Source organism: Dendronephthya gigantea, unplaced genomic scaffold (assembly GCF_004324835.1).
Source record: "Dendronephthya gigantea isolate DGI-Jeju-01 unplaced genomic scaffold, DenGig_1.0 000026F, whole genome shotgun sequence".
NCBI lineage: Eukaryota > Metazoa > Cnidaria > Anthozoa > Malacalcyonacea > Nephtheidae > Dendronephthya > Dendronephthya gigantea.
Window position 1 is genome coordinate 1,386,750 of NW_021163036.1, and position 27,461 is coordinate 1,414,210.

The window sequence follows — 27,461 nt, forward strand, 5'->3', positions numbered from 1 at the left end:
ACTGGCGTCTGCTGGCGATATTTTTGACGCGTCTGGAAAAGACGAGGAATTTCAAGATGGCAGACAATTTGCAGTCCCGATGGAGAGACATTTAAAACAGTGATTTTTTCATATAATCGAATTGTAAAAAAATGGGTGCTCTGGAAAAGGTTTTGTACGTCTTAGATCTTATCGCAGGCTTTGTTTTAACGCGGTTCCCGTACGTGTGCATTTTAACGTTGCTTTTACAAGCTGGTCAAGAAAGGATGAGACAGCCCGACACGTGGATAGAGACGATGCTTGAACCAACCTATGTTCATGCTATGATATACTTTGTTTGTGGCGGGGGAATGACAGTCGATGCTACACGAAGAGCTGCGGGCTTTGCTGCAGCCGTTCATACCGGATATTTCGCTGCAATGTCACTCATTCGACCACGTTTCTCACAGTGGATAATGGTATGTTATCAATATGTATGGTTAAAAATGAATTTTTTTGCCATCAATCTATCAACTTATGAAAACAGAATAATTTTTTCACCTGCAAATGTCTGTCAATTTTAGATTAAGGTATTTGCAAGAAACATTGCTTTAGCTGGTGGGTATCTTTTGGTTGCTGGAGGACTTGTTGAAGGAAGGAACATGTCAAATCTACGACCATCATTGCTTCAACTTGGCCGCCAGATGCAAGCCTTTTATGCCATCTTTAATGGTTATCTTTTATGGGCAAGTCCTGCTGACAAAGCTGTGCATATCTCGCATCTTCCTTTAGGAAAACCAGTAACTATTTGTTTAACCATTTTATTTATTCTCTGTGGTATTATGCTCTATGGTGGATTACAAGTGGCGTATTTCTCTCGTCTGATTGCATGGATGTTAGTTATAGTGACTGTGTTTGTTGAGTTTGACACAAAATATTGGGGTATTAGAGGCGTCAGATACTGGGACCAGGTGCTCATTGGTTCACAGAATATCTGTGCTATAGCAAACTTGATCATCTTAGGTAGGATTAGAGTGTGGTAGCTTTTCAACTATTTCATTGAAAGAAGCTGGTTGGCAAATTAATTTATTTTAATTAGTCTATTACTTGCATCAAGAGAATAGTAATGACCTTTGAAATTTAGGGATTTTTAACAACTTGAAAATAATGAATTAAAGCAAGTCCCATTTTGAAAATGAAATATTTATTCACAAGACACAAATTACATGAAAGTTATACCTTTTATTATTTGGTATGTTTGTTTAGCTAGTGTTAAATAAAGCAGTTCAACATATCAGAAGCCACTATCAACTCTTCTGTAATTCATAGATCTAAACAGAAGAATTAGTCATCAAGCAAAGATAGTCAAATGCATTTCTAATGACAGCTCTATGTCAAGTTTTCATGACTTTGACAGTGTAGAACTGGCCCTTGGAATGTAACTAACCTGAATATAGGAGTCTGACAGAGTAATCATTTGGGGCAATATTTCCTTGACATGTAAATCTTGTAGTTCATACCACTGACTAGCACCCTGAATAAGGAGAAAAAAGACATTTGTAAATGTTTACCTCTGAAGGATTCATTGTATGTGAACATTTTATAAAACAATTTTGGGGTCCTTTCCAATCCACCAACCTTGTGAAACACATGTACTCGATAATTTTTACTAATTTTTCCCTCCGCCTCTGGAAGTTCAAGAAACATTTGAATCAATTGACTGTGTTTTTCCTAATGATGACAACTCTTGAGCAAAAATTTGAAAAAAATGATGACTTGACTCCAAACCTGTCTGTCCTTCATAGCAGATGTTAGCAATAAGATCATAGGACGTATCTGGGTTATCTTTTAAACATTCTGGTGCTAAATATTCAGCCATGTCAACATCCCTACAATGAGTATATTTTAAATAGAGGTTTATATACTATACACATCACACCATATGTGTGCTGACTATATGTAGTATGGTCAAAACTGAGACTCACTTCACTGGAAAGTTCACTACAGTGGGATTCTTCTCAACAAAGAATATATTCTTGGTAAATCTCTATATAAAAGTAGATTTGTATGTACCCTGTTAGAACTACATGTCAGCATAATACCACCATGTACCATCAATATCACCATAATACCACCATGTACCATCAATATCACCATAATACCACCATGTACCATCAATATCACCATAATACCACCATGTACCATCAATATCACCATAATACCACCATGTACCATCAATATCACCATAATACCACCATGTACCATCAATATCACCATAATACCACCAAGCACTATCATCAAACTCACCATGATACCACCATGTACCATCAATATCACGAAACTCACCATTCTCAGTAAAATTTAACTTCAGTGAGTAATTACCTTTACGACGATGATAAGATACGGTGGTAATTTTGTCAGTTGAAATTTCTTTACAAATGTTTCTTTGTATGTTTTGTATTCCTAAAATAATTGAACATTGTTGCAGTAACCTGTTCAGAATGATTCGGTTGTGATTTCTGTGATGACTTTTTTTACCTTCTCTGTGATGCCATCAAACTTACTCAGCAATGCAAAGATGGAAACCTGTACGAAGAAGTGTTGTTTATTGAATTGTCTAAAGATTCCAGATGTTTTTATCCAACGTCAAACATGGTTTCATGTGGAGCAAGAACTGTATCTCTGCCTTACCTGTGGGATAATATTCTGTTGCATTTCATCCTAAAACAAACATACTGATGTAAGAAGTCAGATATCCCCAGGAGAGATCTCTTAGCATTTCACATTGGGTAAGAACTTTCACAGAGTGAATGAGATAACTTGGCAATAGCTAATTAGCTATGCCTACCTGCAGTTGAAAGGGAAATGACCTAACTTGATAAAGAAGTACAATTACCTTAAACAATGGTGCCGCTGGTGTGTCAAGGGACAGATACCAAAATGGACTTTCTGTTACGCTCTCCTTGTATTCATCAGAATCAGGATTTTGCACGTCTTTCTTTGCAGCCTCATCGTCCTTTGGTCAAAAGATGAAATAAACTATTGAACAGAATCTACGTGGGTATCCTCTGAGGAGCAGGTGTGGCTCCTTGGTTACCCCTTAGCCAAGGATAAATTTTAGCTCACACAAAGTCTGTCCCTGGATTCTTTCTTACCTCAGTTGGGGGCAGTTTTCTACTAGTTATCCTCATTTTGCCTTGGAATATCTTTTTTATGTTGCCTAAAATGGTGTTAAAATACAGGATTTTAAGTAAATGCACCACATTTTAGCACCAGTTCAGCAAGACCGAAGCCACTCACTTGATTTACCACTTTTGGTGCCTCGCCTCAGAATGGAATGAAGAGCATTCAGGAACCAGGAGAGAAACTCTACTGGATCACCTTCAGAAAGAATATGGTACAATTTGCACAAGACTAAATCTCCTGCCACTTTTCTGCATGCATTATGTGTGCCATTTAGTGCTACAGAACTGTAGTCCTATATCATATACCTTGCTCTGTAAACTGAAATTTCTTTTTGCTGCACAAAACAACAGCCTTTAAAAATAAAAGTTTGAAAATTAAATGTTTTGGTTAACTTGATGAGATGCTTGCTTTGGCTGGCATTTACAACAAAGACAGTGTTACTGCAGAACAGACTGTTCCTACTCATATTGCATGTAGGTGAAACAATGACCCATCACAATCCCTCTTCTACTGGAGCAAAATGTACATACCTGAAGCATTTCGTGTGGACTGACATGGGCTTTAAAATTTCTCGGGTTCCATAACTTTCGCAGCAATTCACCAAATCTTTGTGCTAAAGAGAAATGCCCCTACATTACTTTGTGATGTCTTGGATATTACAAAGGTAGTGTCATATATTACCCAATATGAGAGAAATGTCTCCAGAAGGCATTTTAATGTCTTTGTAGTTCTCTTCATGCAAAAAGAAGTCTCGGATCGTGGGAACGAATGACATCGCCTGGTTAAAATGGAGAAGTTAGTTTTGATTTGGGATGAAATTTTGAACAAGAGAAAAATTGAAATCCACCTGTAAAACCACATTGAGGTAGTCGTTTTCTTTGATATTGTTTAGTCCTACCACACCTAAAATAAATTTAAACATTGAGAATTGAAAACACTGGATCAATAAGAGATGATCCTTAATGTATCTCTAGGAAGAACAGTTTAGAACTGATAGAGCTATCCAGTATAAATAAAGTTAGTTTAGTTTAGCTTTTTAATACCTGGACGATAGGTTGTCCCATCAAATGCTCTTGATAGTTTGTTTGTTTTGTCCAGTTGATCTACTTCTGACTTTTGAAATGTTGGATTGAGAACATACTTAAGAAAAAAATGATACCGTTCATGTAGTCTCAACCGATTGTCTAAGAAGTGTTTGAAGTAACAAGATATGGTACCTTTATGTCGTCCAATGAGGAGTCGATAACTTCATAATTGTCAGGTAGGCAATAGAACTGTAATTTAAAGAAATGAATACTCTGAAATAATGACTGTTGTCCTTCCTAATACAACCATACTTCCACTCCCTTACCTTCAATGTATGTAAGTTAAGAAACACGTGGTGACTGACTTGAACGCTGTGGGTATACGCATGAGAGTGTTTACCACGACCTGAGAAGAATTAATGGTAATGCAAATTAACAGATGATGTAAAGAAAGAGTTGTGTTACTTTAGCAAGAATGCAGCAAAGCGTATCCGTACCTTGAAAGTATTTACCACAGACAAGACAAGCGTAGACATTTGTATGAGACAATGATATAGAACAGAGTTTCTCAAAGTCAAAATCAAGAAACTGCCTTTAAAAATGAAGGTATATATAAATTTTTAACAAAATTGTTAGGATTTAGTTCACCCCTACTGTATAGGTATTTGAGGTGATGATATAGTGTATACTTTATATGTCTACCTGTTGATTGTGTCCAGGTAGGGACATTGTCGACTTTTATTCACATATTCATCTGAAATTTAAGATCTAAGCTGTGAATTTCTGCTTGCGTTTGCCAAAACATATACAGAGCTATTTTCTTGATATTTACTGTATTTTTGTGTAATTGACGGACAATGTTATTTGTCAAGAGGAATTTAATATGAGCCGTGACAGCAGAAGTTATGAGGTGAACATGCAGTATGTGACCATTGAGGTGAACATGCAGTATGTGACCATTGAGGTGAACATGCAGTATGTGACCATTGAATGGGTTATCTCCTAGGGCTTCCTACAGACATAGAACTGGTCTGCTTTGGAGAGGGGCTAGCCATTTGAGGCCAGCAATTGTAAGTCAAACATAGAGGCAGATAGAGTTCATCATTGGTTCACTTTGTTCCCCAATTTATGAAAAACGTGACCTATGGATATTCCTGCTAATTCATTAAAAATACAGCAACATTTTCAGACCATATCAGTTCTCGTTTAGAGACCAGTGCTAGTTTTATTAAAATATGCATGACTGCATCAGATTTGACTGCATATCGTCATAAAGTATTTTGCTTAACGTAGCCTCACATACTGCTGGTCATAATTGAATGGTACACATGTGCTACAGTGACAGTGAGTGACCCATGCAGTGTAGCCTGGTCATTTCGTCCAATTTTTAAGATTTTACAGCAAGTTAGGACGTCAGCCTAAAAGCGCAGTTTATAACCTTTATGTACATATTCTTCTTCCTCCTCCTCGTCGCTATAATCTTCAACCAAAGGTCTTTTCAAACCTTTAATTTGAACTTCAGATTCGGCGGCCATATTGGATTCCGAGGTTTTCAACGGACCTGGGAGCGAGTCGTGATTGTGGGCGTGGCATGGGCGTGGAAAGGTGCTCAGAATAACTGATCTCAATGGTAAATGCAGGAGTGACAAGTCAAGGGAGTCGAAAGATAAACTAGAGTTAAATAGTTAGGAATAAACCAATATTATCAAGGTTTATACATGTCTGTGTAATATAACAGGGTTATACACAGTTTTCAAATTTGACAATTGAAAAAGTCCTTCCGATTCAGTTATTTTATGGAGTTCCTTTTAGCAGAATATGCCTCACCGTTTAAATCGGTTATATTAGAATTCTCAATTTTGTCATTTCTATGAAATGAACGCAATAAGGACTAGAGACTAGAGAGTAGTCTGTCTGGTGACTGACTGTGGTGCCGCAAAAATGGCCCATTTTTCAATTGAACCAACTTGGTCCAGCCTCCTAGAAATTCGAAACAGACTCGTCTATATTGGCTGAATTTAGCAGTCATCAGTTCAAAAGCTGATTCGCTAGACAATAATTGAACTAATTTCGTGGGCCAATACTGTTTGCATTTGAAAATTACTATATTGCTTCCACGATAACTAAACCATTAAATGAATATAATACTGTTTACATAAACTGAACATTGCGACTTTTATTTTCGTAATTGCGAAGGAAAATATCTGGGCAAATCTCCAAGCTGTCACCTTTTTTTGAGACGCTTTTTGGGGGTAGGATTTTAGGAAGAACGCGCGCGGATACGATGACATAAAACAGTTTAACGTAGAACAAATAACTCGTGAACTTTTAGTAGATTGCTTTATTTTGGGATAGTTTTATGTATTAATCGATTACAAACAATAATTATTGTGTAATTCTTAACAAACATAGCTGCTATAGTTCATGACAGCTGAGCAATAAGAGTTAATAAAAATCAAATAAAAAGATAATAGGTTTCGTAATAGTTTCACCTCCTTTCCAACGTTTATTTTATCTTTGACCACTCGGCCGAGGTGGGTCTCATACAGGATAAACGCTTTTCTGAAAATTGCAAGTTTTTTCATCGCCTTATGGTCTCAGTTTAAAAAAAATGGGACGATTTTATGTGTTTTTGATATTTTTAGTTTTATATTCGAAATCTGTTCATGGCAGAGGTATGATGAATCAAATTACTTTTCATTTTCGCTATGATCTGATGCTTGAATTAGATATTACTATTCCAGAGACATATTTAGCGATATCTTTTGCGCGAAGGATTTTGTTTCAACTAGTAAATATTTTTGTGTGGGTGTAAGTTGTAAGACTTAACAGTCAGCCAAGCGTAGCTAGTCAAATTTCACTTCCCTTAGGTACAATTTCGTTATAGTTTAGAAATTCCATATCAATGCCTTTACGAAACGGGAACAAGTGTTGTTTGTCCGGACATTACCTCGCACCGGTCGGGCGAGATTCTGACTGGAGGAGGAGGGTGTCCCCTTCTCTCCCTCGTCGACTTTCAATGCTCATCTAAGTTGGGACTTTGTTGGGAAATTTACTTATTTTTACAGACGGAGGGTGGTCTTCATGGTCAGGATGGAGTGGTTGTGCCCCAGGACAGTGTGCTGGTGATCAAAAGGTCAGAACAAGGACATGTACGAACCCTAAGAACGACGAAAACGGGGCATACTGCGTTGGGCCCAGTGCCGAGAGTGTAGATTGCCCAGGTATGGTCTAATTGTCGTGGTGTTTGTGCCATTGAGATCGTGCTGTAGGAGAATGAATGCACTTTTGCACTTTTACTTGACTGAGGTATCTTTATGTGCCATTTACTTATAGTAAGTGGTGGTTGGTCAGAATGGGGTCAGTGGAGTATTTGTGAGAACATCTGTGGTGGCTCTGTGGTCAACAGAACCAGACGTTGTGATAATCCTAAGCCCAGAGGAGGAGGTTCTGGTTGTCATGGAAACACTGTCGAAACCAAACTAGAATGTATCTGGCCTTGTGAAAGTAAGTTACCAAACTAGAATGTATCTGGCCTTGTGAAAGTAAGTTACTCTGTGTATAATTCAAGGTGAACTATAGTTTTGATAAGATAGAAATGGTACATGGTGTATGGTATAGTATAATGATGTTCACTAACATTGCAAACCTCTTTATTTTAAAGCTGGCCCCCAGGACGGGGAGTGGGGGCCATGGTCACACTGGACGGACTGTCCCAAACCCTGTGGTCTATCCCCTGGAGTTATGATCAAAAGAACAAGACGTTGTGATTCCCCACCTCCCCAGAATGGCGGCAAACCATGTAATGGAAACGCGACCGAAGAAGTACTAAGTTGTTTTGAACCATGTCCAGGTATGCGTGGGGCGTAATCCAACACAGCGTAGAAACGTACAGGGATTTAGACTGGCCTAAACGGCTTGAAAGAAAGAGGAAGACTGGATATTTATCACGGAAGAAAACTAATGTTTTTCGGCATAATAAGCTCTTTAAAAATCCACGCTAAATCATGTTGAAATGAACGATTATAGATTGATCATTCATGAGTTGCAATTTGGTCTTTTTCAGTCGACGGCGGATTTAGTCCGTGGACAGAATGGTCCCCATGCTCCCAGTCTTGTAATCGCGGTTTTCAAGCTCGGAGTCGTCAATGTAACTCGCCCTTCCCAGCACACAACGGGAGAAACTGTGATGGTGATGCATATCAAATGCAGCCTTGCAAGGACAGAGATTGTCCAGGTGGGTTTATCAACATCAATATCTCTTTGTTATTTCACAACCCAGATTTCAGGTAATACGTGCAGTAAAACAGATGTCCATTTAAAGCAAGTTGTGTTTTGGCTAGGCGATCGTTCTGGTGGATGGGGCCAGTGGAGTTCGTTCACGCCTTGCAGCGAGCTTCGATATTGTTATATGGGCCGTCAAAACAGAACGAGACGGTGCGATAATCCAGCTCCTTTGAACAATGGCGATGACTGTCAAGGAATGGCAACGGAAATACAACAATGCCCTTCACCTGCTGATAATTGCGCTGGTAAGTTTGCATTGAGTTAAGCACGTGAGCTGCTGGTATATACCCTTATTCTGTTCTCTTTATTTTTCTCAGATCCAAGTAAAGTTCTACCCGACGAAGCTGTGACTGAACGCTATGAATCGTACATTGGACTGGAGTGCGAGACGACAAAGATGTACGCAGTGCTTGGTTCGTTTGGTAATCTTCTACCGTCAAAGATTTTAAATGATGATTTCAAAGACTTCGCTGATATCTTAAGAAGTGGCTTCTTTGCGATGAAAGCCGATGGTGACAATACCAAGGTTTGAGGAAGAGTTGTTGTTTTTTTGGCTATCATCGCATCATTCTCACCATTACAATCATCATCATTACCATCAGCCTCCTCATTTCAACCATGATGCCATCACAATCATCATCATCATTACAAATTCATCATTACCATCATCTCATCATTACAATCACCATCATTCATCACCATTACCATTAATCTTCATCATTACAATCATCATCATCCTCCATTACCAATCATCATCATCATTCATTACATCATCTCATCATCACCATTACATCATCTCATCATTACAATCATCATCATCCTCACCATTACAATCATCATCATCATTACCATTATCTTCATCATTGCAATCATCATCATCCTCACCATCATCCTCACCATTACCATCATCATCTTCACCGCCACCATCGCCACTACAATCAATCAATCATAGTAATCATTTTTTTACCAGTACTGTTTCGAACCCCAAGATCCACTACCAATCAGCAAAGTAGTCGGAAAAGTTAAAAGCTATAGAAACGCGGAATTACTGCCAGCATTTGACCGCCCAGCGGAAACCGAAAACGTCCCCGGAATTGCAATAACTGTGGACAAGACGTTGGCTGCAAAGAATATAGAGTTTGCGTGCCACGTCGCTGGTGAATATACACCAGTAACTGACTTCACCCTAGTCAATGTCATGTGAGTAATTAATGAAATCGAGTTTAGAACGAAGTTACTCACTCAGGTTAGTTTAGTTTAGTTTTCCTCCTGTAGTAACACTGGATCAATAAGGGATGATCCTTACTGGGCCTCTAGGAAGAACAGTTTAGAACTGATAGAGCTATCCAGTATAAATAAAGTTAGTTTAGTTTAGGTTTCCTCCTGTAGTAACACCAGATCAATAAGAGATGATCCTTACTAGACCTCTAGGAAGAACAGTTTAGAACTGATAGAGTTATTTTAGTTTAGGTTTCCTTCTGTAGTAACACTAAATCAATATAAGAGATTATCTCTACTGGACATCAGAGACTGGACCTCAAGGAAGAACAGCTTAGAACTGATAGAACTTCCAAACTTGGATTGATATGACCGATAGAGTTATTGAAGTACAAACAAAATTAGTTCAGTTTTTGTTCTCACATTAACTAGCAGCTCTACAAAAATATGGAATAATTTTTTTCTGAATCTCTAAAAGAACATTAAGAACACCCAGAGTTACTACGATTGGAGTTTAGTTTAGTTTTTTCTAGTCGTATGAGAGCGAAGTAAAGGCTATATTGTAGTTCAGTTCTTTGGATTGCTAAGTTGCATTCCCAAACTCAAGTGGTTTTCCCTTCAACTTTTATGATTCATTCTTTCCGTTCTCGTGCAGGTTTACCTTCTATACCGAGGGGATAAAAAATTCATTCCAAGCGAAGGGTTTCCTGACGCGTGTCGAGAACGCTCCATTTTATAGCGTTGTCACGCGGATATCTGGGCAATTAGAAGCATCTGGTCATGCGGAATCCCTCGAAGTGGACAAATTCTCAGACGTAGCTGGCTTCCCTGTGTTCCAATATCCTATGCAAGTTCAGAGCGCTATGAAGTAAGTCACCTCCACTTTGAATCATGGAGATTCACAATAATTCATGAACTTTTTCGTTATTTAGGACTGCAGGTATACTGGGTTTAAAACTGCAACGTGCATCGTACGCTTACAACATGAAAAAGCTCAGCACATTCCGAGTGACTGGCTCCGTCGATGTCTTCGGAGTCCCAGTTCACGTCGAAATCTTGACAAACCCTAATAAAGCCCACAGAATCTTCGCTATTGGTTTCTCTTTCGACGGTGAATCGTTCGGGGCGTTATCAAAACGATTGTCCGGACAAGAAATATCGTTCCTGGATGTTCTAGGCATCGATCTTCAAGTGAGTCGAATTATATTTATCAAATGTAGTCTAAATCATTCCTACCTCCCGCTCTACTCTATTCCTCCCTTTCTCTCATTTCACCCTCCCTCTCATATGTCGCCCTCTCCCCACCTTATTCATCATCTCTCTATCATATTTCACCCTCCCTCTCATATGTCACCCTCTCCACCTTATTCATCCTCTCTCTATCATATTTCACCCTCCCTCTCATATTTCACCCTCCCTCTCATATTTCAACCTCTCTCTTCTTATCTCGCGTCTCACCCACCCTCCCTTCTTTCCTTATCCCTTCCGCTCCCTTTTGTTTCACCTTCCCTTCCTTTTCACCCTTTCCTTCCTTATGTCACCTTCCCTATCCTCATGTATTCCTCCTTTCTCCATCTTGATCTTTTTTCATTCTCTCATCAAAATCCTTTCCCCGAAGATTGGTGTAAGCTACTGTCCTGCAGCCCAAGGCGTGATCAAGGTGACTCCGGAAACGAACTACGCCAAGCAACCTCTCCACAGCCTGATATCAAATGCCATACCAAAAGATCTCTTCATTGCCGCTCGTGTCTCCCTGCCTAAAGATTGCAAAGGAAACGGCTTCTGCACGGGATGCAAAGACCTCTTGGGTCCAGATATTGCGTTCTTCTTGACTGGCCATATTCAGAAAGACAGTTTAAAAGTCACCGCAGGTTTCAGGGATATTCGTTTGACAGATGACATAAGCTTCTCAAAAGTGCAGCTGTATGTTGAGGTGAGTGGAGATGGTCGTGGAGTTATACTTTGATTTCAGAAACATCATAATTTCAGCTATAGCATTATTCTGGGGCCGGTCTGTGTATCATGTCCGTTTAGCTTAAACGGTGGATAAGTCCAAAATAGAAAGCAAGTCTATCGTTTTATTCAAGAAGCAAACTAAGTGCTTTTTATCTTAATACAAAGTTACTGTTTACAACTACATATTCAGTGCATAATATTCAAGTTGACTCACTCAAGACAGATGTAAGAGTGTTATTTAATATTGACTTATCCACTGTTTAGCCTAAACGGGCTTGATACAACCAGCCCCTGAAGCATAAAGCTATTACACGCTGTTTAAATGCGCAGCCAAAAAGGTGTGCATGAAAATAGGAAAATACAGTTAAGCATATCGAAATATTAAATAGTTTGTTTGCTACAACTTCAGTACGAAAGCGTGTCTGAAAATTGCTATTAGCAAAATTATTTGAACTGTTAAATACTCTAAAAACCTTGGGCTATTCAGGTAGTAATCCCTTGTTTGTTCTCAGTATATAACAGAGAGACGCAAACAAACCGAACGTGCCCTTTTGCCAGAATTGACTGTTATAACTGACCCTTTTGTTTATACGTATGAGCCATGAATCTACAAATATGGCGGTATTGACCAAAAGTGTTTTTCATCCAGGCAAAGAAGAATGGCTCTTCGCACATTTTCAAGCTCGGTTTCCAGGTGGAAGTTAAGATTCCCGTCAACAAAGGCATTGTAGTCGACCGTGATGGAATAAAAAATCCAGCTCCTGCCATTCACGTCGGCGGTATTATTGAGTATGAGATAACGAAGAATACTATCGGGGGTGCGTTATACATGTCTGGCCTGTGGAGACAGGCGTTTGGCCTCAAATGGCTGGCCATTGGCGAAATTGTCCTCGGGTAAGAGAGATTACTAACTCTGTTGCAATAACTCAAATTCAGTGGCTCGAAACATAGAATAAAGCAAGAGAAAGATTTACTAACCTTTAAGTTCAGTTAAATTCAACCAAAAGAAGTATATGCAAAATCTCCTTTTCTGGAGAAATGCAAATTGTGAATTAAAATAAATATGAATCGTGCTGCGAACTGAATGATGAGAACTCGGTAAACTGTCTAATAAACGTATTCGTGTTCAAATTTCTCGCAGTATCAAATGGGTGATTGGTTCCCCGTATCCCACTGGAGGATATTTCGGAGGAAAGGTTCAACTTGGAGTAGATTGCTGGACCCCTGCTGACTTCTCAAACGATGTGAGTTGTTTCACGGTCTTGTTTATACAAGGAAATGTGTGAAATATCACTCATTATGAGAAATACTAAAGATAAAAAACAATTTAAGTAAACAGTTATTCTTTGGATGATTTAGGGTCACTGCTTTTATGCACAAGCATACTTTGGTATCGGCGTTCCTCAGTTCGTCTATTTCAAGATTGCCGCCATCACATTAGGGAAAATATTCCGACTGGCTGCTCCAAATTTGAAGCTTCCTCCTCCAATTGAAGACACTGGATTCCCGCGTGGAGTGACTGTAAGTCATTTCATAATTTCTTCTGACATCCAGCTTTCTTACAACCGCTCCCTTTACTGTTTAATTGTAGCCTTAAGCCATTGTTTTGAATAGTTTGGTCATCAATTATTAATAATTGCACTGTTACGTACGCCTAGCAAAGCTCGTTCGTCTGAGAAGCCCCAGTTCAAGAAGAACGCTTAAAAAAACAACTTGTTTATTCCACACTCGTATCTACAGTCCACCCAACGTTTTGTCTCCTAATCTTTTTCTACATTTACATGAAATATCGTTCATTGTGCAAGCATACTATTGTCCAACACAACAATACAATTCTTTATTAAATGATTTCCATTCTTGCATCTACAGTTTTCATACGCGACCGAGGCAATCGACCTGACATTTTTCAAGGGACCAAGTATTACCAAAGGCGTGATGTTCGATGGTGCAGTTCAAATTTTGGGTTACACTATCGATGCCAAGGTTATATTCAGTGAAGATGTAAGTTAACATCGAATTTTTTTATCTGTCAAGTTTGAGGCGAATTGTCTACTTAGTTTATTGGGTAGAGGTTGAAATAGGTATGTCAGTAGTCACGCTGGATCAATAAAAGATGTTTAGAACTGATAGAGCTATTCAGTATAAATGAAGTTTTGGTTTATAATTATGTTAACCGGATGTTCTCTCCCGATAGTACATATTGGCTGATCTCAAATTCGACCCAATTGATTGGCAAGGTTTACTCACATTCGTACGAAGTCCAGCTAAGAAACATTTGGGACCCTTCTTCTTCCTGGAATATAGAAGACAACCCTTCTATCTCAACGTAAGTTCACTGATATTACACCGTCGGTTTGTAGATAAGTAGAATACAACCTACACTGGACCACCACGTTTGAGATATCTTTCTTAGGTAGTTCAGACCTAAACCACGACAACTTATTGTAGAATACTACCTACACTGGACCACCACGTTTGAGATATCTGTTTCAGGTAGTTCAGACACAAACCACAACAACTTATTGTAGAATACTACCTACACTGAACCACCACGTTTGAGATATTTTTCTCAGGTAGTTCAGACACAAACCACGACAGCTTATTGTAGAATACTACCTACACTGGACCACCACGTTTGAGATATCTTTCTCAGGTAGTCCAGACACAAACCACGACAGCTTATTGTAGTATACTACCTACACTAGACCACCACTTGTAACTCTTCATCTCTTTTTCCATGGCAGAGTCGTTTCGAAGGTTTCGTCAGCATCCTTGGTATCTCCGTCTATGCCAACATGAATCTAACGATGACAGAATTCCAGCTTCTCGTTCGAGGAAGCTTCCTGAATCTCATCAAGGCTGAGGTTTATGTCGCCGCCAACTACGCACAAGATTTCTCGCTACTCAAATTCTATGCTAAAGTAACAGTAGATCTTTCTGGATTAAACAAGGTATGCGCGGTTGTTGTTGTAAACTTAATTTATTAACTTTGCCAATTAAAAGAAGATACAAAAATTACATAAGTAAATAAACTACTTAGACAAACAACGGACAGACAAACTTAACGGTTACAAAAAAGACAAGAAAGAAAAAAGGGTTACCGCAATAGGAAAACCCAATTACTGCGGCCCCGAAAATGGTAGCTGACAGCAGTTAAAGATAGTTTAAATGGGTCGTCAATAGTACACTCTACTCTTTTAAAATCATTCCCATAAACACGTTTCTCAATGCATCATCATGGAATATCAATCGTTTATCAAGAGATAAGTCTGATTAGGTAATCGATATGTAATCGATATTATCCGCAGGCGTTAGATGAGGCTGCTTCAGCGGTGAAAGGAGCGTTTGACGCGGCGCAGAAGAAATTAAGAAGCGCTCAGGATCATGTGAAAAGAAAGAAAGAGGAATGCAAGAGAAAGATGTCTTTGAAATGCGATCGTTGTCGCGACTTGAAATGTAAGAAAGCGGAAAACGATTGCAAAGGATTCTTGGATAAGGCTGGAAAATGGATTGGAGGAGCGATTAATGCTGTAGGTAAGGACATAAGATGTATTCCTTGCTCTAGAAGTGGTTGATATTACAAGAAGGTACGGCCATGGTAACGTTTGATGCTATCGTGTTTTTGTGATCTTTAGGAAATTGGGTCAAAAACACAGCGAAAACAATCGGAAAAGCACTTGCTCCTGTAAGCTAATATAACTGTAAATGTAATGCTAACCGTTGCTTGGCGAAGTTCGTAGTGTCTTAATAACGAGAAGAATGAACTGTTTTATACATCAACTAGGTTAGTCTTGAAATTATTTTGGAGTTTTTATTATAAAAATGCTATTTTCATTAACAGGTTGGACGATTTTTCAAGAAAGTTTTCAGAGGCTGGAAGAAGAAGCGTGACATTGAAAGAATGAGAAATCAACTGTTTGAAGAGCACATCCGAAGACGTCGTTTTATCAGTAAAATCATTTGTGAGGGTATTGTTGGTGGAGGATGCCAAGGTATGTCTGTGGATAATCACGGTCGTGTAAGGTTAAACTAACACACTTGGTTTACAGAGAGAGAGCATTGTGGAACTGATTGTGCATTTGTGCTGTCTAGTGCCAGATTTTCTTCATCATTCCCTCCAATACGGTCTCGGTTTTGAAATCTAACTTTTTGAAATTTCACTTCAGCTGTGTCAGTGTTGTGCGAAGGATCTTGTCGTGCCGTGGAGTTCATTGGGAAAGGTTTATGCCATGTTTTGGATATTGCTGTTGTTGCTTTGAAGGCGGCCGAGGCGGCGTGTGGTTGGATCAGTGCTGCCATTCAATTCGTTCTTACACAACTGTTCAGAATTCACAGGTTGGTAAAGGTTGGGTTCCAGGCTTCCAGCTTACCCACTTTATCTTGTCCAGACTTGCCACACCCCAATCCAGTACTCTTTACCACCCCCAGTACTCCTTACCACACCCAGTACTCTTTACCACACCCAGTACTCTTTACCACACCCAGTACTCTTTACCACACCCAGTACTCTTTACCACACCCCAATGCAGTCAACCACGATGCAGTCAATCACACCCAGTACAGTACAGTAAACACACAAAGTCACATAATTCAACTTTTTTTCTAGCATACAATTTGAATTTGGTATTGACAACACCGTAGGCGGAAGAGTTAACTTCGCAGCTGCTGTCGATTTCACGATATTTGGCAAACGTCTCAATCTTCGTTTGAACCTGAATCTTAAGAATCCTTCTGCTGCAATAAAAGAAACCTCCTCTAAAGGCGTTGACGATTTCAAGAATAAGGCTAATCCAAGATCGAAGTCGGATACGGATGAGCGGGTTTACGATGATCCTAATCCGTTCTCTGACTTTGAGTTGTCTGGTAGGTAATGATGAAGAGGCATAGATTAGGATTTACTAAGCCTTGATACGGCTTCAAATGTGCTAAACGTTCCGAGCTAGGGCTTATAGCAGATTAGGCAGAAAAGCAAGGCATAGATTGTTCTAAACAATGGTATTAACTATTCAGGAAGCACACGAGCAACCTTAGATTTTTTTATTTTTGTATGTATATGTATGTATATTTAAAATACCAATATTGCAGTTAAGGCTGAATTACATTGGTTTACATTATCTTAGATCATATGTGAATCACATTGTGCTTGTTCTCGTTTTGTTGTATACAACTTCGTTTCTGGAAAAAAGTGTTTGTTTTCAGAACAATTCATGATTGAAAACACTCAGTCAGGCACGGATGATGAATCAAGATCTGGCGCATGTCTTTATGCACCTTCCAAGACCAACGGTGCTATACTACGTCTAACTGCTTGTAATGACATGGATGAACGACAGAAATTCTCGTACAATCTTAAGGGATTGCTTGTGGTGAGTAAAAGACCTACCAAATCTAAGCTCGCCGCCCTTTCCTCTCGTAACGGACCTCCGGAAAAAAAACTCAGAAAGGACAGTGGTTTCCACATGAAATAAGTTTCGGTTAGATTTTTTCTTGTAGTAACAGCCGGCTGTGTGTGTATATTTTAGAATGCCCACTCGAAGTTGTGTGTGGATACAAGCGGCGATACGGCTGGCTCAGTTTTGCAACAGACAACTTGTGATACCAAGACTGACAACCAACGTATGGAATGTGATTTGGAAGTGAGAACCATCAAACGAAGACGAACTGATTTGTGCTGGTCTACAGGTAAGAAATCTGATCATGCTTTTTCGTATTTTAATGCAGATTTGCCTTAATGATCGCGAAATCATCTTCATAGGTGAGACATCGATCTTTGGGCCAGGATCTCTTGTCCAGACAACTTCATACAAGTGTATTCATCCAAACAGCGGGGGAAATAACATTCCAGAAGGCACCAGACTTGTCATGTATCCAACTTGTAATATAGCGAAGTAAGTTCACAGTTGCGTTAGTTGAATGATTATGGTAATAATGCAAGGGGGGATCTAGACTGATAATGCAAATGCATCCGTCAAAATTTCACAAATTTCACGAAATTTGCCAAAATGAATACTAGCATTTCCTCTTAAATTCCTTGGTAAAGATACTGTTGTATAATATATTAAACCGGGTTAATCGACCATGGTCGAGTATTCCGTTTTTCGGAGTATTTCGTTTTTCGCCCATTGTCGTTTGATGATGGTAGATATGGTGATATATCGATGATGGTAGTTATGGTGATGTATTGATGATGGTAGTGATGGTGATATATTGATGATGCTAGTTATGGTGACCATGTAATGATGGTTATTATATTAATTTTTACAAGGGCTGCGTTCATGATACAAGATAGTTATCTATGGCACACCTCTGGGATGTGTGTGAAACCAGTTCGTGATCAGGTATCAGATGGCGTGGAATTAGGTCTCTATGGCGATTGTCAAGGACATAAGTTTGGATTCACTAAAGGTGGCTCTCTCAAACATCTTAGCAGCGGAAAATGCGTCCAGCCTCGGGACGAGGTAAACAGTTTATATTTATTTTCAACACGATACAAACAATTAAGCTTTCTGTTTCAGTTTGACTTTCTTCCGGTTAAACTCTGATATATTTTTTCAGAGGGATGTTCCAAGTGATGGCAATCGCTTGGTGTTGCGCAGCAAATGTGAAAATAACGAGGCGAATAACAGGGAGAGATATATCTTCACGTGGATTCCAAGTAAGCATGCGCATGATACCTACAGGATGTACACTTTCAAACGATTGTAACTAAGCTTGGATGCAACTGATTAACTGGACCTCTAAGTCCAGAAGCGTTCAGAACTGATAGACCTATCCATGCACACAGATGCAGTATAAATAAAGTTAGTTTAGTTTAGGTTTCCTCCTGTAGTAACACTGGATCAATAAGAGATGATCCTTACTGGACTTCTAGGAAGAACAGTTTAGAACTGATAGAGCTATCCAGTATAAATAAAGTTAGTTTAGTTTAGGTTTCCTTCTGTAGTAACAACTAACCAATGTTACAAATGGTTTAACAAATAGTTTAACATTTTAAGGTGACTCTTCAAAAAACTTGTTTTTCCAGTTGACAACCATATCGAACTCAGACAATGCACGTACTTCGAACAAGCTCGTCTTGACCAAAGATTTGAAGTCTGGGACGAATCGCTGGCTACAGTTTGTTCAAAATGGAGCTCAAGTAAGAATGTGTTTTAACTAATACTGCATCCTCGTTGGCACTTTGACTTATTTCTTCATTATTCCTTTAGACTTGGCTGAACACAAACCAACGGAACAATCGAGCACCGCACACAATGGCTTTTCAAGTCGAGCGGTTGATGGCACCTTCAGTACGGCCTACTCATTGAAAAGTTGTACTCACACAAACGATGAGAGCAATCCCTGGTGGCGAGTAGATTTACTGAAAGAATATGTTGTCACTGGTTTGTTGAATCTTAGATTTTAATATTTTTTGAGAAAGAATGGCACTTCCAAACAATCGAAGTATAGATACCGAGTGTCATTAACCTCATTAACAGCCATAATACTAGCTCAGTAACGAACGAAAACATCTTGTATTTGGTATCTTCACCTCCGAGTCGTAAACTCGATAAATCTCAACCACGCTTTAGTCTTTACTTAAACCCTGACTTATGGCATTGCCTGTTGAGCCAAACTGTAGCGCCTAAACATTGTCTGTTTCAGATGTAACGATTCTGAATCGTGCTCAATATGGCAACCGTTTGAAGAATTTCGAAGTCCGTATTGGCAACGATAAACACGACTACAGAAACAACCCCACGTGCCACGATCGTGTTGGACAGGCGCGCGATAACGAGGCTGTGCGTGTCCAATGCAAGCCTCCGTTACCAGGACAGTACGTTCGTGTCCAGATGTTTGGCACAGGCATTCTTACCATGTGCGAGGTCATGGTGTATTCAAGATTAGGTGAGCCAACTTTAACGTCTTGGAACTCCATGATATACGTATTCAGAGTAAATGTGATAGATCACCAAGACCTAGTTATTTGGTTTAGGGTAGATTCCCTCTTGTGGTTACATTCAAAATTTGCTTTTTTTCCAGGTGGCTACGGCGATCAATGTTTGCTCAACAATGGTGGTTGTGATCAGATTTGCTACAACAGTTGTGGTAGAAAGGTCCAATGTGCTTGTGGAGTTGGGTATAAGCTGGCCTATGATAGAACGACTTGCATTGGTAAGGAGCATTGGCTGCGTCCAGACCTTAACGGATGATTTACCGAACTTAGAAACGCAAAGCTACTTCTTTTTATGATTTCTCTTCGTATAAACGAGGCGAACGAAATGGTTCATGAAGATTTAGAAGTATATCTGTTGATGGGGGGGGGGGGGGAAACCAGGGAAAACAACTGATTTCGAAATTGCATGTAACTCTTGAGCTATTCTTGTGTGGATTGTGTTATCTTGATGGTATTTAAAAAACTTTTTTTTAGATGTTGACGAATGTCTGGTTAACAATGGCGGATGTCAACAGAAGTGTATAAATATTCCTGGAGGAAGATTGTGCGATTGTAAATCAGGATTCTCTTTGAAAGAAAACTCAGAAACTCAATGCGAAGGTACAATCTAAATGAAAAGAAATTTTGATGAATATAAAAAATTGCTCCACTCATACATACATCGATCAGCCAATGCAATGTCTTAAAGGTTGACGATCAGGTTCACATATTTCACATCAATTTTCAGACTACAATGAATGCGGTCTCAACAATGCTGGATGCGAGCAAGTCTGTAAGAACACCGTTGGCAGCTTTAACTGCGATTGTCGCAAGGGCTTCGAGCTTGAAAACGATAAAAATGGTTGCAAAGGTATGCATACGTAATATTGAAGTTCCTCAGTCATAAGTCTTATTGTAACGGTTTTTACCTGGGGTGGGGGAAGCAACAAAACACAGTTAGTATCACGAGTCAAATTGGGTTTTAGACATTGATGAATGCCAGACAGACAATGGAGATTGTCAACACAACTGTCATAATTACGCTGGAGGTTATTGGTGTAGTTGCAGAGATGGATATAAACTGAAGGCTGATCTTCAGAGTTGTGAAGGTTCGTTCCATATTGAAACATTCTTATTTTCCGTGATCATCATCATCACCGTTATCACTATAATCATCACTACCAGAGCATCATAACCATGTTCATCACCATCATAATAACCATTATCACTATTACCACCATCATAACCACCATCATAACCACCATCATAACCATCATCATAACCATCATTATCACCATCATAATCACCATCATAACCATCATTATCACCATCATAATCACCATCATAACCATCATTATCACCATCATAATCACCATCATAACCATCATTATCACCATCATAATCACCCTCATAACCATCATAACCACCATCATAACCATCATCATAACCATCATTATCACCATCATAATCACCATCATAACCATCATTATCACCATCATAATCACCATCATAACCATCATTATCACCATCATAATCACCATCATAACCATCATTATCACCATCATAATCACCATCATAACCATCATTATCACCATCATAATCACCATCATAACCATCATTATCACCATCATAATCACCCTCATAACCATCATAACCACCATCATAACCACCATCATAACCATCATTATCACCATCATAATCACAATCATAATCACTATCATCATAACCACCATCATCACTATCATTACCACCATTAATCACTTTCATTATAATCACCATCATCACCATCGTTACCACCATCATAACAATCATAACCACCATCACAACCACTATCATCACTATCATAACCACCATCATCACCATCATAAAACCGTCATAACAACCATCATCACCATCACAACCATGATCATCACCATCACAACCATGATCATCACCATCACAACCATGATCATCACCATCACAACCATGATCATCACCATCACAACCATGATCATCACCATCACAACCATGATCATCACCATCACAACCATGATCATCACCATCACAACCACTATCATCACTATCATAACCACCGTCATCATCATCATAACCACCGTCATAACAACCATCATCACCATCACAACCATGATCATCACCATCACCACCTTCTCATACTCTCGTTTCTTCTTTCTAGAAAAACTCTGTCCTGCGCTGATCAAACCTTTCCGCGCAACCCTGACACCGGATATTTGCGATAACAAGAGAGCGAACATTAGACGCGACACAAAATGCTCCTACACATGTCAACTGGGCTACCAACTCACTGGAGGCCAAACAGACAGAACTTGTCAAATTGATGGTACATTTGATGGACGATCACCATACTGTAAACGTAAGTCATAAAAAGAGCGCAACTCTTGCTTAAAAAAGGTTTCATGTTGCACTGATGAGGACCCGGGTTAACAGATCGAAAGTTTGCAGTATTAAATACTTACGTGGTGTATCTACAAGCTAAATTACTTACAAAGGGTTTGTCCAGGTCAGGTACAACTTAGATTCTCTCCTGAAGTAAAAGGTTCAGATAGAATAAACTGAATGGAGTTGGTTGGGTAAGTCAAGTAATATTCACCAGAAAGAGTTATTGTGCCTTTTCTTCTGTATGCAGCATTGCTCTGCCCCAAGGTTCAAGCGCCTGTAAATGGAGGCGTTTTCCCCGCATCATGCGCCAGCAATCCAAGTGGTAGCGAATTTGGCCAGCGATGCGTGTTCTATTGTAACAGTGGTTACGCGTTGAGGGGACCTAGGTACAAGAGTTGTCAAGCTGACCAATCATGGAGCGAGGCTATGGAATCTACCTGTGAAAGAGGTAAAATATGTTTTAATGCTTAAAGTGTCATAATAATAGCCCATCTATCTAGCATAAATAAAGTTTGTTTAGTTTAGGTTTCCTTCTGTAGAAACACTCGATCAATAAGAGATGATCTTTACTCGATCTCTAGGAAGAACAGTTTAGAACTGATATAGCTAACTGGTTTCCACAGAATTATCTTGTTTATTAACACTGTTTCTTTGATGTTTCAGTTTACAAAAATCCTTGGATCGTTTGTCCACATTACGTGGAGATAGATTTACCAGCTGACAGAAGCACGATTGCCTTGGGCGAACAATGGAGACTGCCCAACTCAAACATGGAGAAACTAGTTGTTCATCCTGGATACTTAAACAGCGCATACGAATTCCCTGCAGGAAAAACGTTGGTAACATGGACAGCCAGTAACTTAGAAGGTTCTGTGAAGTCTTGTAACTACCAAGTGTTTGTTAAAGGTGAGTTTCGGTGTGATAAGGGTTTGGGTGGTTAGTATACATATAGGAGTAAGTGGGGTTTTATTATTACGTATGGTGTGGGGTCTATATTATGGAGTATTGTTGTGTGGTATCAAATATTAACCAATCTTTTATCGTTCCTCCGACAGATACAACACCACCAATCATAACCAACTGTCCAGCGAGTGTATCCCATACAACAGACAATGGCCTGTTCTCAGTCTCGTGGACCGAACCAACTTTCAGCGATAATGTTGCCGTAACGAATAAACTACAGACAAAAACATCAGGATCTCAATTCAGACGAGGCACAACTACAAAAGTATCATACTTTGTTTTCGACGCCGCTGGTAACTCTGCAAACTGCTCGTTTACTGTAACTATCAAACGTAAGTTGTTTTCATTTGTGGCTACCGTTCATAAGGGGCGGCCATGCGTGCCTTTACAAATTTTTCATCAGCTAATACTAGGGAGACTAATAGTCTGTTAGGAAGTAAAATGATTTTGTGTTATTTATAAGCATTAAATTTCTGAAGTAAGATGCATTAAGGCCCCGTCCACACGATGCCGGAAGAATTTGAAAACGCAAGAATATTCTTACGGTTACGCGTATCGTCCACACGTATCCGGCGTTTTCGCCCACTGAAAACGGAAGAGTCTGAAAACACTCTCCAGAGTGGAAGAATTTGAAAACGACGGCTGAGCGGATACGTGTGGACAGCTTTGCCGGATAAATTTGAAAACGATGACGTCACGTATCAAGTCGTTTCCATGTTAATTAGGCTTGTTTCAAGTCTGGTGGCTTATGTTCGACTTTATATTACTATATTAGCCTCAAATAAGTCTTATTTAGGTTATTTTCATCGTGAGTAAAATCTTCGGCAATTCTTGTAGCATTTGCAGAAGTATTTTACGAGAGAAACATGTCCAAAATGTCGGAGTATGGTTATACACAATTTCTTATTCACGACACGCATTTAATAGATACTCAACAACAATATTTATGAGTTCGGGCTTGTCGTCTGTCCAAACAAAGGCCTCATTCTTGTTTTTTACTTTGGATTTGGTAGACTCTTGCTTTGAATTCGACATCCAACCTGTGACACACGGGTGGAAAACATGCAGGTGTATTGCGGGATCAAATAACTTTAGCGTTTTCAGGCCGTTTTTGTGTTTACGTGTGGACGCGGAAAAATATTTTAACGGATAAATATTTTTGCGTTTTCAAATTCTTCCGGCATCGTGTAGACAGGGCCTAAAAGCTATTGTTAAAGTTTTTAAGATCACTCAAATAATGCGGTGTGAAATCATCTAATAAACAACTAAAACGTATTTCTGTTGATTTTAGTAAAAAATATTGGGCGTTTAACTCCATAGAACAACCTAAGATTTCCAGACTTTATACGCTTTTGCATTCGTTGTCAAATCGCATGTTCAGATCTGAATCTCAGTCAATAAGAAAGACGTTTTAATGACGAGGTTTTTTTCACTGTTTCAGCATTGATTTCTATCATTGCAGCTCTTACCTGCGTTTCTCTTGTGCCACCAAAGAATGGAAAAATCAGTGGAAATTCACGTTACGTACGATTGGTGTGCGATCCTGGTTTCAGTGCTGACCCTTCTTTACCTGATCGCGCGTTCTTCATTTGTCGCGAAGGAAACTTCAAGTTGTATCAAAACAGAGTGTGGACCACATTTACGAAGGTTCCTGATTGTGTGGGTAAGATTAATTCCTCCTTATAGCAAAGTGCTTCTGCTGTATCTCTAGGGAAATAAATTTAGACCTGATAGGTAGGGTAATCTAGTAAAAGAATAATATAAAAAATATTTCCTTTAGTAACGAAACCCACGGATGATGATGGATATTGCGACTTGGGATACATTCTTGCAAAGAATAAATGCTGTGAGTCCCATTTTTTGTTTTATATGATAGCATAACTCCTGCTGGTATGCAGACTGTAATCCGGTCGATATATTTGGGAATATTATCGGGAAACGAACATTAGACAAGGGGCAGTTTAAACACAAACTGCGATAGATTATTGTGTAAAAGATCCTCCTTGATGCATAATCTTTCCCTCTTTATCCAGATCCCTGTGGAACGGGTCATTTCCACAGTTCTTCAGACAATAAATGCAAACCATGTCCTCTAAACTCCTACAACGACCAAGAGGGTGTTGTCAGTTGCCAGTCCTGTCCGAAAGGAAGTCTAACGCTGCAGACTGGTTCGATCCAGAAATTTGACTGCATAGGTAAGGCTCGTAATCATGAACAATACAGCAAATATTCTGTGAATTCACTACTTAGTAAACTGGCAGTACTACTAACCCTACCATTCGAGTTTCTCTTCTATTTCAGCCAAATGCAAACCTGGCACATTCTCATCGAATGGTCTAGATGATGAATCATCACCTTGCGAGCCTTGTCCTGTTGGTACATATCAACAACATTCTCATTCGACCTCTTGTACGCCTTGTCCACAAGGAATGACTACGTCCTCGTCTGGCAGCCAAACTCTGGCCAGTTGCGCAGGTATGAAATACGTTTTGTTATAAATTTACCACCTCAGGAGACCTCATCAAATGTGACCTGTCTAAAAGTTTGTTCACACGAACCATTTTGTCGGATCCAATTCACTTCTGATGGATGGTTTATAGTCTGTTGAGTTGAATGCATATGGGGTGGCAAATCAACTAAAGCCGGTGCAGTACTGCTTTATCAATAACAGACAACATTTCATGTGGTACAACTGTACAAGTGAATTGGATCGGACGAAATTGGATCGTACGAACAGACCTGAAGCGGTTTTACGGTCTTTTTCGAGAGTAAGACTAGCTTTTTACCTGGGTGAAGCCGTGGAAAGAGCTTTGGACTATGTTAATTAATGCTATCCGCATGCTTTCTGTTTCTTCAGCACCGGCGAAGGTTTCAGAGACTTTTCCTAGTTCAAGCATAACAGCTTACGTTGGAGAAGAATTGACCCTGGAATGTTTCGTAGATGGCGATCCAGCCCCTACGGTAACACTTGATCGAGTAGGAAATCCACTGGGTAGGTAGAGGAAGAATGTTGCAATACACCGCACTAAACACAACTACGCGAGCGTTTACTAACGTGATCCCAGAGTTCATGATCGTGATCTTTAATCTGTCCTGTGCTGTTCGAGTGACACATACGGCGTGAATACTTTCCTTTAAACTGACTAGCAATGAAACAGTTACAGGCTATAGAACGATTCTCTTCGTATTATTAATTAATAGAAATTAAAGAAAGATAAATTCTACAGCAATCCAGATATTAGTGCTAGACGCTGTAGTCAAACTAAGCACTACAACATCCCTTCCATTCGAATTACCTGAGTCCAAACAACCAATTCCCGTGATGTAAAAATATTGAAATCAGTTTTCTTTCTACGAATTTCCACAGCTTCAAGCAACAGGGTCTTGCGAACGCCACTGCTCGCTCTGGACGGAAAATTGATAGGAATGGAGTTGTATATTAAGGTGGTTGAACTCTCAGACGCTGGGAGGTATATTTGTAAAGCACAGAATGCTGGTGGCAGAGACTCGAAACTATTCAGTGTCGATGTGAAAGCAAAAACCAAGAGACGCAGTGTTGATGACTTATAAGGTAAGCTCATCTATGAATGTATTGTGTTATGAAAGCTCAGTTGAACTGGCAGTTAATAAACGGTTCAAAAACCTTTTAATTATGTCCAAATTATCATTTTCTTCCATGTCAAACAGTCATGATCCAGTGATCAGAATGTCTCGTATTGTTTTCAAATTTTACTGTTCGCCATGGCATCTTGCTTTTGTTGTTATAAAAATCCCACAATTTTCAATCAAAACGTTCAATAACCCTCTCAAGATCTTCCCGAGTCTCTTTGGCACGTTTTACATGCCATCTTGTCGGCACCTGTAAGCGGACGTTTTTATCATTTTCTTTGGGTAAAATTACCCTGATGTCATCCAATTAGCCTTTCTCACGATGACGTTTTGGGGTACTTTCAATTTCCTGAAATGGGTTTAAAAATTATGTTTAAACATCAAAAACAACTTTTTTAGAATAAACAGACCATTTGAAGAATAAATTCAGCCTAAAATTAAAAATAGTCGCCGTTACCAAGTCTTACGCTCACTGTTTTTGAAAAAAATACCCCAAAAATGGCGGCATATTCGTCATCGTGAGAAAGGCTAATTACTAGTTGTTATTGAATTAAACAGAAATTAAATAAACCCATAATCAAATTAATAACTTAAAACTTTATACACTCGTGATAAAATTTCATTAACCTAACTGAATAATTCTCCAAAACATTTGTTAATATTATATAACAAGCAACACGTAAATTATATTTCATTTTCGATTTCAGTCTAACGCTACTGCGGTCAAAGATCAAACAAGAATGAAAGAATTCTAAAGCTAACTATAGATAATCTGAAATATAATGATATGTATGAATTTGTCTCAGTAGTAAATGTCTCGTGAAAATTTGTGTGATTTTGTTTAAAATGGTAACAACAAAGTTCTAATTAAACAATTAACAAATTAACCAACTAATTAGGGATATTTTTAATTAATCAGTATCGGCTGACACGAAGAGTTTCGTATC

The 27,461-nt window shown here is 39.1% G+C and overlaps 3 protein-coding genes across 3 annotated transcripts; 2 read left to right on the forward strand and 1 right to left on the reverse strand.

The window, feature by feature from the left end:
• Positions 1-67: 67 nt before the first annotated feature.
• On the forward strand, positions 68-1,199 carry LOC114523170. Its single transcript, XM_028544032.1, has 2 exons — positions 68-437; positions 543-1,199. Exons 1-2 carry the CDS (start codon positions 132-134, stop codon positions 999-1,001), a joined length of 765 nt encoding a protein of 254 aa, XP_028399833.1. The 5' UTR covers positions 68-131; the 3' UTR covers positions 1,002-1,199.
• LOC114523168 (U4/U6.U5 tri-snRNP-associated protein 2-like) lies at positions 1,179-5,731 on the reverse strand. The gene is made up of 21 exons (XM_028544031.1): positions 5,608-5,731; positions 4,872-4,923; positions 4,667-4,761; positions 4,496-4,575; positions 4,362-4,418; positions 4,188-4,284; positions 3,992-4,047; positions 3,826-3,922; positions 3,675-3,757; positions 3,450-3,495; positions 3,259-3,339; positions 3,114-3,178; positions 2,855-2,974; positions 2,650-2,679; positions 2,497-2,544; positions 2,341-2,421; positions 1,944-2,005; positions 1,747-1,847; positions 1,597-1,646; positions 1,406-1,492; positions 1,179-1,289 (listed from the first exon to the last, which is right to left on the reverse strand). The coding sequence occupies exons 1-21, from the start codon at positions 5,702-5,704 to the stop codon at positions 1,266-1,268; spliced, it is 1,509 nt and encodes a 502-aa protein (XP_028399832.1). The 5' UTR covers positions 5,705-5,731; the 3' UTR covers positions 1,179-1,265.
• Positions 5,732-6,708: 977 nt separating this feature from the next.
• Positions 6,709-27,334, forward strand: LOC114523099. Its single transcript, XM_028543938.1, has 45 exons — positions 6,709-6,844; positions 7,238-7,393; positions 7,506-7,676; positions 7,834-8,022; positions 8,236-8,406; positions 8,513-8,701; positions 8,774-8,982; positions 9,427-9,656; positions 10,330-10,542; positions 10,607-10,865; positions 11,293-11,607; positions 12,280-12,524; positions 12,772-12,874; positions 12,990-13,151; positions 13,500-13,631; positions 13,825-13,956; positions 14,375-14,581; positions 14,939-15,164; positions 15,266-15,315; positions 15,472-15,622; positions 15,797-15,965; positions 16,237-16,493; positions 16,830-16,996; positions 17,153-17,312; positions 17,386-17,518; positions 17,896-18,088; positions 18,186-18,285; positions 18,655-18,768; positions 18,839-19,012; positions 19,275-19,517; positions 19,653-19,784; positions 20,041-20,166; positions 20,294-20,416; positions 20,532-20,654; positions 21,719-21,916; positions 22,190-22,390; positions 22,606-22,848; positions 22,998-23,237; positions 24,368-24,568; positions 24,686-24,751; positions 24,939-25,100; positions 25,207-25,380; positions 25,763-25,897; positions 26,273-26,476; positions 27,222-27,334. The coding sequence occupies exons 1-44, from the start codon at positions 6,781-6,783 to the stop codon at positions 26,473-26,475; spliced, it is 7,611 nt and encodes a 2,536-aa protein (XP_028399739.1). The 5' UTR covers positions 6,709-6,780; the 3' UTR covers position 26,476; positions 27,222-27,334.
• The last annotated feature ends 127 nt before the right edge of the window (positions 27,335-27,461 follow it).